Source organism: Ostrinia nubilalis, chromosome 18, assembly GCF_963855985.1.
Source record: "Ostrinia nubilalis chromosome 18, ilOstNubi1.1, whole genome shotgun sequence".
Taxonomy (NCBI): Eukaryota; Metazoa; Arthropoda; class Insecta; order Lepidoptera; family Crambidae; genus Ostrinia; species Ostrinia nubilalis.
Genome location: NC_087105.1, coordinates 7,996,866 through 8,011,641, shown reverse-complemented (window position 1 = coordinate 8,011,641; position 14,776 = coordinate 7,996,866). Strand labels below are relative to the sequence as shown.

Here is a 14,776-nt window from a genome sequence, read left to right as displayed (position 1 = left end):
TTTTAACATTCTGTCTAATTTTTTGAACAGTTACTTTGAAATGATACAAGAAACTCAGCCTCTTTTTTCAATCTCAAACTTATGCACACTAATGCACAGTCAGTTGTGTTCCTACAATGTACAAACAATCTAATTTTATATTGGTCTAGAAAATACTTCCACCCTACCACCAACCAAACCGAACAGAAAAATCTTCCCTCACTGGGAATCGAACCCCGGACCTCTGCGTCTGATGCCGGTGGTCTTTCCACTAGACCACAGAGGCGGTTTATTTCTAACACAATCGATATTTTAGCAAATGATCAAAATAGTGTGCTTTCCATTATTTTTACATTTAGATTAATAAATTCAAGAAGTCTTGATTAAGTATTAGTTAAGTAAGATAAGGTATTAGATAGTCTGATAAATAGGTTAGTCGGATGTATTCGTCAACCAAAAACGTTTATAAAATAAAGAGGTACGTCGTTACCAAACATAAACATTCAAGGAACTTATGTAGTTAAAAACTGTGCTAACTTTACAACAACATAATGCCTACATTACGCTAAAAATACAGCAATCACAAACAAAGAACAGTTAGACAGCCGAAACCGCTACATTCATAATCGAAAGGTTTTATCAGCGCTGTAATCGCTGCGAACAATTTTACAGCCGCGTAACAGTTATGCATTATTCAGCTGCCATAATTCCGTGTCTGTGCCGGCTTTGCGTCAAAACGACGTAGCTCTGATTGAGAATACTGATATAGTGGAAAGGATTGAGGATATTAGTGTAAAGATGAAGAAAATGAATGGTTGACACGCTTGAGAAACATTTAAGTACACTCACAGCTTACGACCGGCCAATCTGGAACTCATAGGGAGAGACTTATGATCATTGGTCAACTGTGGACGTCCTGTGGTTGACATTATGATGAAGCACACTTAAATATTAGTCATAAACGAGACACAATGGTAATAAGCTGGCGATAAATTACAGTAAGTTCTGAAGTATTAAGGCATAAGCTCATAATAACCGTGACTGTTTGATTCGTGGATTTAAAATTAAATGAAGCGATCCAATTAGCTACAACAACGATACGAAGCTCCCAGTTACATCATGTGTTGTTCCAGCGGCTATAATTTCAATCTCATTCGCGATAAAATGGCACAGACGACGGCACAAGTTAAGCCCTGTGGCTTCTTATGTAGCTGTAATAAGAAACATTTTGCAGCAAATGATTTCATATTATTAAAGTCTGATGTAGGTCATTATTATGGTGGCTGGTATTTTTAGAAAAATAATGTTAATTCACTCTAGCACAGCGCTATTTATGAAAATGTTGGGATAGATTTTGCTTTCACGCTTTTGTAAATACCACAAACAGCGCTGTAAAGCATCGCGAAAGCACTCTAAAAATCCCATACAAAGGTTTCGTAACAGTGAAAATGTTCGTAGCAATAAGACACGGCTCGCTACGAACGTCTTACTACGTGTTTGCTAATACCCCTCTACTAATAACACTAATACTACGAGTTTTACATGGGCGTTACGCTTATACATTATTCAGAAGCAATAATTTCGGCGTAGTCTCCGCGCGAGCTATCACGTCAAACGGTATCACCGGATACCGCGTTCGGCTCTAATTACTGTGCGTATGTAAGGAAATTAATGTTGGCTGTAATATTTTACTTGTTATTTATGTGGAAGCGTGTTTGAAGAGCTGCTCCAAATCGTTGAAAAACAAAACTGTGGGGGTTAAAAAAATTGTTCATAATAATTTATGGTGTATTTTTATTAAGGTTTTATTTGAGGTGTAGGTATTTGAACTAAATTATGTATACAAAAATATTTATATTACTCAATACGTATTCCCACAAGTGAGCTAATTAATGCTTGTGTGTGTAAGAAGTAGGTTAACAATAGTTCGAATCGAACTAGGGACATTCGAAAAGGCAGTCCGATGCTGGAAGGACTGTGCTATTGTCACTATTCGCTGATTCAGTAACAAGCAATTAATTAAAACATCTGAAAGGCTTTTAAGTTATAAACTTAGCTCGAAATATATCGTCTAAAACTTTAATTAACAACAAAAACCGGGAACAAATTGGGTGTTTTCGAATACAAAAAGTGGCGTAACGAGTTCACGTCACAAAAACGCAATTAATTTCCATATCGGATTGCCGACACCGTCGTTGTCGGCGTTTGTCGGCGTTCGTTCGACATCGAACAGTGACGGACGCAACCACTATCTCAACTTGACGGACGCTAATTACTGTCGGGCAAATAAAATAACAGCGTGAACTGAATTATTGCCAAGGATTGCAGCAGAGCTGATGACGTCACTTGTAGATATGTAGTTGCGAGGTTGACTCTCACTGGGGACAGTTGTGAGTGTGATGAGACTCAATATTCAGTACCTCATCTCTTCACATAATGTCGTAAAAATCGACTAAGGGATGGGCTGCAGCATCTTTCCGCGATTACGGAAAATCCCTCCATCATGATGATACAGGGACTATAAACGTTTAATACAGGCATATTATGGTATTATATGGTGTATTTAAGTGTGTATTTTGTCGTCCATCAGGCCATTCAATTAAATATATTTATGTTGCAAAGTCTCACTTTACAACAAATGTTAATAAGGTAGATGCTACAGTTTTAAGCTTGAGCTGTCATCCGTAAAGTTTCTGCTCTAGCTTGAGGCTATTGTGTCTGCAACAAATAAATATTTCATTATTACCAACCTTCTTTCATCAAAAGGGCTCAAAATTGTTTACATTTCCTCTACCTTATTAAGATGGAACCGGGAGCCACTTATTGTCATATCCAACCTTCAGTCAAGCCGGAAGGGTTGAAATTTGTTTACCCACGCCTAAGGATGCCTAATTGATTTTTCGATCGTGCCTCCGAAATCGAATTTAGAAAAACACTGCGACGGACTATCCCAACATGACAGAACGTGTTAATTGCGGCCTGGCAAACAAAATAACGTTCGGTTCGACACGTGGAGCTTTCGGTAACCGAATTAAGTCTCTTACTTGGCGCGAAGGGCCCTTATTAGTGGCCATTAGTACCGTGGAACGGAAAACGGAAAGTTATTTCAAACGAACAATTTGGAATTGATTCGTCAAATAACGCTGTAATAACGTGTTCATTTATCACGGTAAAGGAAAAAGAATATAGTAGGTACAACAAATTAAACACAAAGGCGTCTTATGTAAGTTGTAATAAGTGCTAGTTTTCAGCAAAAATTTAGTCGCATGCCCTGTCCACTTTATGTACGCGTACAAACACAGATGAGCTACGAACCAGTCATTACCTTATCTGGCGATGGCTGAGTTGTTGCCAAATATTTTGAAGTTTACGTTAATGAAATAAGGTACGAAATTAGTGGACAATGTTTCTTTACCGGTTTATTAAAAGGCAGTGAGTAAATTGGGGCAATAATTATGGTCTATACGACATCCTAGTGGATGATACTATTTTTTGAAGAATCTGGGTTCTAATTCTAGATGCATTACAGTGTACCATTTAGCCAATCACTGAGGTCTCATAAGTAGTTGTGATCGGAGAGAATTTGGAATAAGTATTTTATAATACTATGCTGATAATAATGATTGATATTAATATGCTGTCATCTGTACAATAACTTTGGGTAAATGTCGGTACATCTCTTTCAGCAAAAATATTTTTTTGTCTTTTCACCAAAAATGTACTAAGCTAATATTATAGTGAGCTCTATTGCAGTAAGTAAGAACCCTCTACGCATCTCTTTTACGCTTTTAACACAAGAATCTGTAGCTGAAACACCAACCAATTTGGGAGGTAAATTTCATAAACGTCAATTATACGCTGCGTTTTGATTGCGCCGCAATTAGCGTTTCGTTCGTCGTGTGCATAATTAATTTTTTGGTTCATTTGAGGCGGATTTTTGAACTGAGGGTGGTGGAATTTTAAGTAATTCAATCTGGTTTGGTTACATTTTATAAATAAGAAGGGGTCTTAATTTTGTTAATTGAAAGCTTTCTAGCTGAAACTGTCATTGAAAATATTATGATTTAGTTTTTTCCGATGTCTTATGTCAAGGTTGTACCTTGTAAAAGCAGACACAATGGAATTATGGGCGAAAGTTCAATTTATATCTCATGCGATTCAAAATAATCAAAAAGGAAAAGTTTACTTTAATTGCGAATACACCCGTTAAATAACAGCCGTAAATGCTTAAACATTTCCCTATTTGAGTCCTTTCCATATCACGCATAAAACACATGCTTCAAAAAGTCTTGGAAAATTTGAGACTATACGCGAGTGATCCAATAAGGCTTGTTCTTCCCTTCAATTTTGTACAAAAGAGAAAAAAAGCCCGATCGTCCAAACCGCGGCTTTAACGCAACATTGAGTTTCAAATCAGAACCCACTGTCCATTTGTACGTCACCAATAACGGACCCAAAATTCCGCTTGAGGCAACCCATGTTTTTTACAAAGCTCGGTCACCCTGCTCAAATGCCGTCTCTATTGTATTGTGCGTTGCATTATTCAATCCCGACACGCTAGTATATTGTGGAGGCCTCGACATAGAGTGTAATACAAAGCATTTACAAGTGATACGGGATAGTAAACGATCTGCGGTGGGGGTGAGCTGGATATTGACATAGTGTAGGGCAAAGCAGTAGTATTGATTGGCTGGTATCGAAGAAGGAAGACTAAAATTAGGTTTTGAAATTCCCCTGAGAACACATTTATTGATACGGTCTTGGTGTAAAGAATATTAATCATACGAGTATGTACTAAATTACTAATAGGTATTTTATAAATAACCTCGTGCTAAGAATGAGTTCGTCACTACAGCCCAGCGGCAAATAGTTCAAAATAGCTACCCTCAGCAAGTTCAGAATCAGCATTCGGACACTGATACTATTGGGCTATTGTCGCCTAAATTCTACCTGATGTTAAATAAAGATTTTCGCTAATGTATATATAATATATAATGTATATATAATATATAATGTTTATATAATATATAATGTATAATGTATAGCACATTTGCCTAAATAAACCATATTTAGGATCTTTCTACATTCTACATTTAGATTGGATTGGATTTGATAAATAAAAAATACTCACCGCCAAGTTGATAATGAAACCATTTGATTTTAAACTAAAATCGTTATGATAACAGCATAAAATGTAATGCTTGCAGCATAAATGGATCATCTCTAACACTGCAGTTTAACGGCAGCATAGAGTCATTACGCATAATGGCTCTACATAATATTTAACACTGTTATAACACCATCATTTGTAAGCACTGTTCTATAATAGTCGGGTAATGAGAATGACTTCACTTTAATGTATAGAATGGCTGAATGTGTTCCTGCTTGGAATACAGAAACGTTCTGTTTATAGGTTTAATAATACCAGAACTGTGACAGTTAGTCTATCTAAATAACTTGTTAGATTATACTTCTGAACCTTTATTGATGAATAAGGCTTTATAAGATAGACCACGAGTAGGTACTCTTGAATTGGTTGGTATGTGAATGGTCGAGTGTCCCAGTGATAATCATGTCATGAATTTGAAAAATATGTATGTGTACTAAACTGAATAACTTGTTACCTACAAGGTGGACCGAGGACCTCATAAATAAAGGTAGCAGGTAGCAGGAAGGCGAAGGATGTAGGCCGCTACCAATCGGTTATTACGGAAATCATTGAGGGAGGCCTATGTTCAGCAGTGGACGTCCTATGGCTAAAACTTTGTATTTATCATAATAAACTACTGCAACCGACTATAAATACTTCCAATACTAGAATAACATTCTAAAAATTGATGTCAGTTATTTATTACACCCTCAAGTTTTCACTGAAAGGATTTATAATAGCGAGAGAAAAATGGTTCCTTTCAAAGCGAGAGAATGGAGAGAATGCACCGTAGACGCAGAATGTTAAATTCATATCGACAGGGACATGGAATGAACAGGAGAATGGATTCCGTGTAAGAGCAAAGAAAACTAAATTAACTGTGGATTGCTTTTAAAGCATTTCTGTGGTTCATTTAAACTGCCAATTTTAGCAAGTTTTAAAATGTTTTGAAAATGTTTTTTGGATAGCAAATAGGTAATCGCATGATTACAAAAAACGATGTCAGACTTCATTTCATCTATAAAAGAAATACTTAAGTATGGAACTAGTAAAAAATTATACGTAGGTAAAAGCTTAAAATAAAAATAAAACCTAGTATGGCCCGGATTCCACCAAGGCGGAGCAGAGCGGAGCGAAGCGGAGGTGTTTTGATTTCATTATTTCCCCTTCTCGTTACCGCTCCGCACAGCTTTGCTCCGTCGTGCCGCGCCGCCGCTGCTGTCAAATTTTATAGAAAAATTGTCCCCCAGACATTTCTCCGCTCGATTTTTTTTTGTTGAAAATTGGTGGAAACCGGGCCTTAGGGATGTTGCTTGTTTTTTTTTTCAACCCTTACTTAGTGATATTGTGTCTGTATAAATGCGAGTTTAACAACATACTTAAATTGATTTATTTCTCAGAAATACGCGTCCATTAGATGTCCATAATCTCTAGTAAGTACGCAAAACGTTCTGTTATTCAAACTTCAAATGTTGCTTGTGTTATTACAAAAAGGTAACTAAATCCGTTGATGGCGATTCAAATGCAAATGTGACTTGGGCAAACAAAACAAACTTTATATGCTGAAACAATTGAAAACTAAAAACTCTAGTGTTTCTGTTGTTTTTTTGTGAAGGCTTAGTGAGTATTTTGTTAGCGTTCATAAATACAGCGAAATTTGAATATTGTTCAGAATCAGTTGACTAAGCTATTATAAAAAGCAAAACTGGAGTGTTGTTTTTTTTTCTGCCAGATCCAGTAATTAAATAAAATTTCTTGGAGGTGGCTGGATTTTTTTTCCTTTAAATAAAAGATATCAGGGGAATGTCAGTATATAATATTTACACATTTTGTAAACAACAAAAAATGTTTTATAAGGGTTAGGCATAAAACATCATCATTATCACCATCATGACCAGCCTATACCAGTCTGCAGATGGACATAGGACTTCCCCCATGTGCGTCAAAATGACGTAAAATGGCAAAAATAAGGATAAAACCCCTCCAGAATCTACCATCGACAAGTCAGATACAGTCGTGAGATAGCCTGAGGACTTCCTACACTACACGCTTACTAACGCCCGTATTCACAAACATTACTATGAGGTCTCACAGTGCGCGTGGACGCACAGGGTGACACACGAACCAATCACAGAGCTCTATTCAACGCTATGCGTTCGATTTGCTTCTTCACTTAAGCAAGCATCGTTTGTGAATACGGGCGTAAGTCCCGTTATCCTAAACCGTATGTTGCTAAGTAAAAATAGTAGAATTACGCACTATTTCCCCTCCTCTCCGTCACAAAACAAGTTTTATGTGGAAAACAACATGTGTCCATTTTCCCGGGCAGTTTTGGGTTAAAAGATTTGTAACTTTGTTTTTATCTTTTGGAAACGCTTTTCCCAAACTGATAATACTTACAACGATTGTTAGTGAATTTTAATCTGTTTAGGCTTCATTTGAATAATAAAAATGGATGGATAGTTATTTTTATTTGAACTCCACGCAAATAGTTGAAGAAGGTAGCCCTTAGTAGAGATGAAACGGATATCCGGTAACTATCCGGTAGGCCGGATATCCGGCCTAAATTTACTATCCGGCCGGATACCGGATAGTAACTCACTATCCGGCCGGATACCGGATATTAAAAAACTACGACAATTTCTTATAATAAAATGAAATACATTAATCTTTGAGGTAAATATCAATAAAATGGCTTATAATAACGGCTTTTATATAAAGTCCAAAAAGTTACAAAAAAGCCATATTAAGGCCTTTCAAAAAACTTATTTCTTTTTCTGGGCTATTCACTCTAATGACGAATACATAAATTAGTAAATATCTGTTAATGTCGAACGAAATATTGCCAAATAAAAAAGGCGATCTTTTTTTCACTGATGGTCTGATGACATGATGCATGCAGTTCAGTCAGATTACGCAACAAGTAAACTAATTTAATTTTCGCTATTCAATCAGACACAATAGCAACCGAAATCGGTCGAATTGATCTGCCTCCAAGACAAGTGGCAAAATCTGACATTCTGTTCGGACGGATTCGATTTTCGAAAAGTGTGACTAGTCTAGTCTACTAATAGACCCACTGATCGCGTTCGAAGCACCTGTGCGGCGCTAAACTCGTCACGATATGCAACGAGACAATGGGCCAACTATCCGGCCGCCGGATATCCGGCTATCCGGCCTAGCAGCTGGCCGGATATCCGGTATCCGGTATCCGGCCAAACAACTATCCGTTTCACCTCTAGTCCTTAGCACTTAGAAGCGATCACTTCCAGATGTGAGAGAATGATGTGCAGATTTTAAAAAATGAGTAAATGTTATTCTAGAATACTATTTGCATAGTAACGTTTTTATGTGTCATATTAATGTGTCTGTACTTACAACAATGCCCGTATTCACAAACGATGCTTAGGTTTAGTTGCTCCATTTAACTTTAACTTAAACAAATGTCAAAAATCTGTCAAACACCATGCAAAAAACGCCGATTATCATTATAGTTACGGTCAAAGTTAGGTGGTGCAACTCAGCCTTAGTGAAGAAGCACCAAATCGAACGCACAGCGTTGAATAGAGGATGATTGGTTCGTGTGTCACCCTGTGCGTCCACGCGCACTGTGACACCTCATAGTAATGTTTGTGAATACGGGTGTAAAACTAAAAAAAGAAGTAAAAAATCTGGTGCTTCACTCAACTTCTCGTACATGAAACTGTAGCCATCCTCATTCTATTAGCATCGACCTATAAAGTTACCCTTACTTGACGCAGGTTCTAAACTTTTGTCCTCATTGAACCGAAACGCCACGCCCTACCCTGACCATAGATTAAATTAATAAACTTCACTACGAGCTTTGTTGTCATTGAAATTCAACTTTACCGATCCACTAATCCCTTTAAGTTTGGTAGCTAATAAATAATGTTACATTGCTAACAAAGGTAAACTGTACAAGTTTAGTTAGCCGTCAGTGGATGGTTAAGTACGGTTCCGGCAATGAAATCTGAGCGTTGGTGTTAGGATTGCGGAGTTTATCATTGATTGCCTTGAACTTGTACTAATTATGTACATAATATCTTGTAGGTATTGGTTGTTCCTGACAGAAGAAACTGAGATTATTTTTAGCACCAGCCGATAATGTTGTACCGTAATGGTGGGAGAGCAAGAAAGGAGAAAAATTTGGGACTTTCATAATTGCCCTGAAAAGGGCTTCTAAGAATTTCAAGGTCATCTAGCCTGGACAGTAACTGACCATTCCGTCCCAATAGACTTTGAAAGACACCTTCAGGTTTTGGTAGATAGGCCCTACCCGTCTGATAGGGAAAGCCCCAATTAACCCACTACCCCTTCTAGTTTGAGGGTATGCATTTTATTCCCTGACAAAAAAAAAGGAAAAACCCTATTCCTTAGAGACCGACGGCTTCAAAAGCCCTCCGGAGCATGGAATCTCTCTTTTTTTTTTCACATAAATTCTCTTTTTATTCAACTCGTCATAAAGCCCTGAAACTCTTCAAGGACTAAAAAAACGACAACTGTTTTATTATTCTGATGCCTACCTAAACGTAGCGCGCCTATTTTCTTGGCCACGCGACACTGGCCACCAAGAAAACAGCATTCTTTTTTCGACGACCGTTAACGATGCGTTTTTGTTTTTTCTCTCGCTCGACTCTCGATTATCCTCACTTACGCATTTTCACGATTCGAATTTGTAAATTATTTTTAAATAATATGTAAATAATTATAATAATATTAACGTTTTACTCCGTGTATCGAGTAAGTATTACTCATGACTACGATGTCCTCAAGCACACATAGGTACACACAAAATTTTAGGCCCGTTGAAATATATTGGACAATTGATTAAATTTTAATTATTATTATTTCCTTGTCAAATAGATGACAAATCCTGAAATCAGAAATTACCAGTCAGAGTTCAGAATCGGTTGAAAAAGTGCATTAACCTTTTGGAATTTCTAAACATCGTTTTTCTTTTGTTCCCAGTGCCACCACACCAGCTTATCCTGTACGACAAGTCGGGACGGGACGTGTCTGGAGTAGTCGGCCCTTTAGAAGAGGGAAACGAGCTGGTGCTGGTCTGCGAAGTCAGAGGAGGTTAGTTGTATTATTATTAATTAGCCCAGGGTTGCACCATCTTACGTTAACTGTAACAAATTAATGTCAAAAGTCAGTCAAACTACATACAAAGACAACCGGTTATGGTTATAGTTACGGTTAAAGTAATTTGCAACTTAGCCTAACCGTAGCTAAAAATATGGTGCAATCTAGCCTTAACCTTAATAATTAGTTATCTTAAGTAAGCTATTGTTACTGAACTTGACAGTTTGACTTGAATTTCGTTCATCCATTTAACATCCAATGGTTATATCACAGACTCCTCACAGAGATCTCCTCACATATCTAATAGAGAAATAATTATAAATAAATAAATAGTAATAGTTGGCCAGGTATTTTAATTATGAAAACTTACAATGATGACGTAGATTTCTTTGAAACGAATGAAACGATATTAGGTAAATGGATTTAATAATTGTAAGCTTTGCCTTAATTATTATTTGATGACCAATAATATTGGGTTATAGCAATTGAATGAAGGTGTTTTAATATATTTTTGGTTATCTTGATTCTACGGCCCACCCACGTAAAAGATTAAATAATATCCATTCAGTTTCAATCCAATATTTGACAAGAAAATTTTATTCTTCGTATGAATAAATTGAACAAGGAAATGTACATGTCAAAATTCATACCAAATGGCAAAATTAAGTATAGGAATCTGTAGTAGGTAATTGTATTTTTAACAAAAAGCACAACCTACATTTTTTGTTCAAGGAGTATTGTCATTGACAAATAAACTTGTTTCATCTTTATTGCCTGAACCAATATTTTGGTGCTTTTGGTTAGAATCATACACAGCCGCATAACTTAGGACTCTGCCAAACAGCGAGCGTAAAAGAGCGGTACAGTCCTATCAACTTAAGCTGAGAATTGCATTTGTGTGAGTGATCGCCAAAAGTACAGTTAGTAAAACACATACAAATAAAATTAATGTTTTATTAAAAGGAACCGATGTTACGACACTTGACACATCCTTTTAAATAAATAAATAAATAAAAACAGGTCCTCGCTCAGCATATGCCAATTGCCAAGGCACGAAGTACCTCGACGCTGATATTCTGCGAGCACCGTTTATAGAGAGGGCGTCCAGCCAGCCTTACAAAATACAACAAAAAGACAAACAAATTTATAAAATTACAAAATAAAAACAGACTAAAAACTTTTCGTTCACACCTTTAAAATAAGTATTCAATTAGCGTAAAATTTCTTTCACTTGCCTGCTTAATGGTTTTCGTACAGGAAATTCACTTACAGTAGGAGCCATTTCACTAATATTTGGAACACAATTACATAAAATTACACGTCTATCTGCTACCAGTACCGGGGGTGAAGTGAAGTATGTGAGCGGCAGGGAAGTGACGCGTGGCGGACGCGCCGCGCCTCAGGCCGCTTGCTATAAATTAGTATAAACCGGTTTAAACCATGCGCGGGACGCGCCGCGCCTCAAGCCGATTGCCACTCTACACTATCGGTGTGCACTCACACAAATGCAATTCTCAGCTTAAGTTGAGAGGACTGTACAGTACTATGTGAAGATCTCATTCAAATTGTCAATTTGACAGTCATAAGCGTGTGCGTGTTATCACTGTGTGCACCTTTTATTATTCTTAGATATAAGCCTCGGTCTTCTAGCGAAACTAATTAAAATAAGGGTTCCTTGTCAGAACCACGGAATCTTAAAACCTAACAGCAACGCAATCTAAGAAAGCGCCATCGTATTGAAACCATCATTTTTCTTCCCCATCGAATTTAATACAAAATGGGCGTAGCCAAACAAACAAAACCATTCACGACTCACCCGAAACTAACTGAGTGATCCATTTGTTAGCACAGTGTACCATGAAAATGATCCAGCGGAGTCGTTCGCGGGCGACACGGGATGACAACCCGCTAATCCCCTGGGCTATGCATAATTCCAACTCGAAACATTAAGCGCTTGAAAGGATTAAGCCCGGTTTACACAGAAGATTCCCAACTTGCTTTCATATCGGCAGAAAATATTGTTATGCGTACAACTTCGGAATTAAGGCTCCGGGGATTACGGGTATTGCGAGCTGCGGCTGGCTTTAATGACACGGAAAAATCTTGGCACACTAAAATCGGGTGATGATGGGACTTGGAAATATTGAGACACTAAAATCCGACGCTCAAAATTATTTAAAGTATTGGTCTGTGATTAATCAAATTCCAGTATCACGCATGACTCTATCTTGAGTATTCTTGAGTGTAGATTAATTAAGCTTGTGTATCGTTTCATAAAATCGTGTCTAGTTCACGTCCATTTAAATGGGTATTGATTATTAATCGTTTTAATTGTATTTTAATCAATTTTTAACTACTAGATTGGAAATGCTGCTTTACTAGGTTAAGCTTAAGATAATTAACTATCATTTTGTGAGTATGTGTTGGAGGATAACCATTTAGGTATACTACTAATAATAGACCATAGCTATCCAATCAGAAGGAAGGCAGAAGGTTATTTGAGCAGAACAAGATAACGCACCACTCAACCGTGTAATCGTTTATGTAAAAGATCACCTATATCTTGCAAATCCAAAAATATCTGCAAACATTCCTATTAAACGTATTGGGGCGTCTAATTTCTCGCTTTCCTCCAAGGCTTGAAGCGTATAACTTTACACCGTGCCGTGCCGATCCTGGAAGTGACTTATCGGAAAGTTTAACGGCAATATATCAAAGTAATCGGTTTAATTTCTCATCTCCCACTTTGGGGAGAACTTATGCTTATTTCTTGACTGATATTGTCGTGATTTGTGACGCTCTGGATGTGTACACGATGGGAAATTGTTATTTGAAATATTCCCGTCATCAAGGCAAAGTTTGGGACTAACAACGATGAGTTTGGAAGGTAATTTACATAAGATCTTTAGATCTTTTAGGACAACGTTATGTAAATAAATGGCGGAAAAATGTTCCTGCTCTTTTTGGGAAGTAGGGAGAAGTATTTATATCGAGCGGACTGGTGAGTTTTAATTATATCAAATCAAAATAAGTCTAAAAATACTTATTAAACGACATTGTAGTGAAGACAGAGAAGGTTTGGTTGTATTGATATTATTTACCTCTTCGCAAAAAAACAGGCTGGGTTGCACCATCTTACTTTAACTTTGACAAACGTCAAAAAATTGACAAAATCCGTACAAAAAGCACCGGTTATCGTAATAGTTAAGGTCAAAGTTAGGTGGGGCAAATCAGCTTTACATTTTTCAGTTAACTCAGTAAATAATAATGTTGATGCCAAAATAAATGTAAATCAGTTGCGTTAAGTTGACATTCAAAAGGTTTTTGAGGCGGGCATAGGAATATTTCACTGGGAAACTGGTAATATTATCAAATCTCTTTCGAAGCCTCTGCCTAGTTTAATAAACAATACAAGTAACCGATAAAACATTTTTTAACCAAAAGTTTATTTGTCAATAATTACTCTAAAGATACACCTAACTGAAAAGTTAACGTCAAGGTGTCATTTAGACCCATCGAACTCAAAATTACAACTCTACTAACACAAACTATGTACCGATTAGACAAACTTTCTGAGTGCCTTTATCTTGAAAGGTTAGAAAGTAATTAGTCAACTTTAATTATGTTTAAGAACAAAAAACTAAGTTTGAACTTATTCCCTGTGTGCTTGATTAAACATTAGTCGAAATGACCGGGCATTTATAGAACTAGTTAGAAAGTAAGTATAGGTATTTTACTGGAAATAGTAAATCCATTGAAGAATAAAAAGCTAATAAATAGAAAACGCAGCTTTTACTATTCTTCTCTCTTAGTCTTAACTTATTAGGTGTTATAAACATTACATTTTGTGCTTTTTATTTTATCCCCATTTTTCATGTCTTTGCTCAAAATCTGTATCATAAAATATGTGAGTTGGTTATAGAAGCAACTGCTTTAATACAATATAAAAATACCGTAAAAAATCTACCGCATACACTATATTTAAACGCCAACCGCTCGGTGTAAAACAATAAAAACACAGCCCTCCATTTTTGTAAGTCGCCGGTTTATTACGTCAAGTGACGTGGAATGATCAATACGGCGTACAGCAGTCGGCGATAACGTAATTACGGCCTCGCCAGACGTGGCCGAGGCTAATTCCCTGAGAGCCAAAGCTCACGATGCGTTGCGGTGACGATGCGATGCCGGAGCGGTGTCGCTGCGTCGTCTTACATAGAAAATATCTGTGGTGGGTACACGAACGGTGCGTCGCCGCGTCGCGCGATATGGCGAAATCTTTGCAGTGCGGCGTCGCAACGCATCGTGTGCTTTGGCTCTGAACCGTACCGCACGAGTATATTTTGGCATTTTCATGAAGTTTACCTTATAGATGAAGGTGTACGTGACACGCATCTATTTTGAACAGCGTCTCAGTCAGTAAAAAGCTCTTATAACTAAAGCTTACACAAGTTCAAAGTTTTGAAAATGAAGCTAATTTGTCAAGTTGAGGAAGAAGTAAGAAGACTAAGAAGCAAAACTACATTTCTATACTCATATCACAGC

General features: G+C 37.1%; 1 protein-coding gene across 1 annotated transcript in view; it reads left to right on the top strand.

Moving 5' to 3' along the window:
* The window catches only part of LOC135080809 (uncharacterized), a 158,094-nt gene that overhangs the window by 96,514 nt on the left and 46,804 nt on the right, over positions 1–14,776 (top strand). Inside the window, exon 5 of the mRNA XM_063975531.1 lies at positions 10,118–10,228. Within this exon, the coding sequence (XP_063831601.1) occupies positions 10,118–10,228 (111 nt within the window). The remainder of the gene's footprint in view (positions 1–10,117; positions 10,229–14,776) is intronic.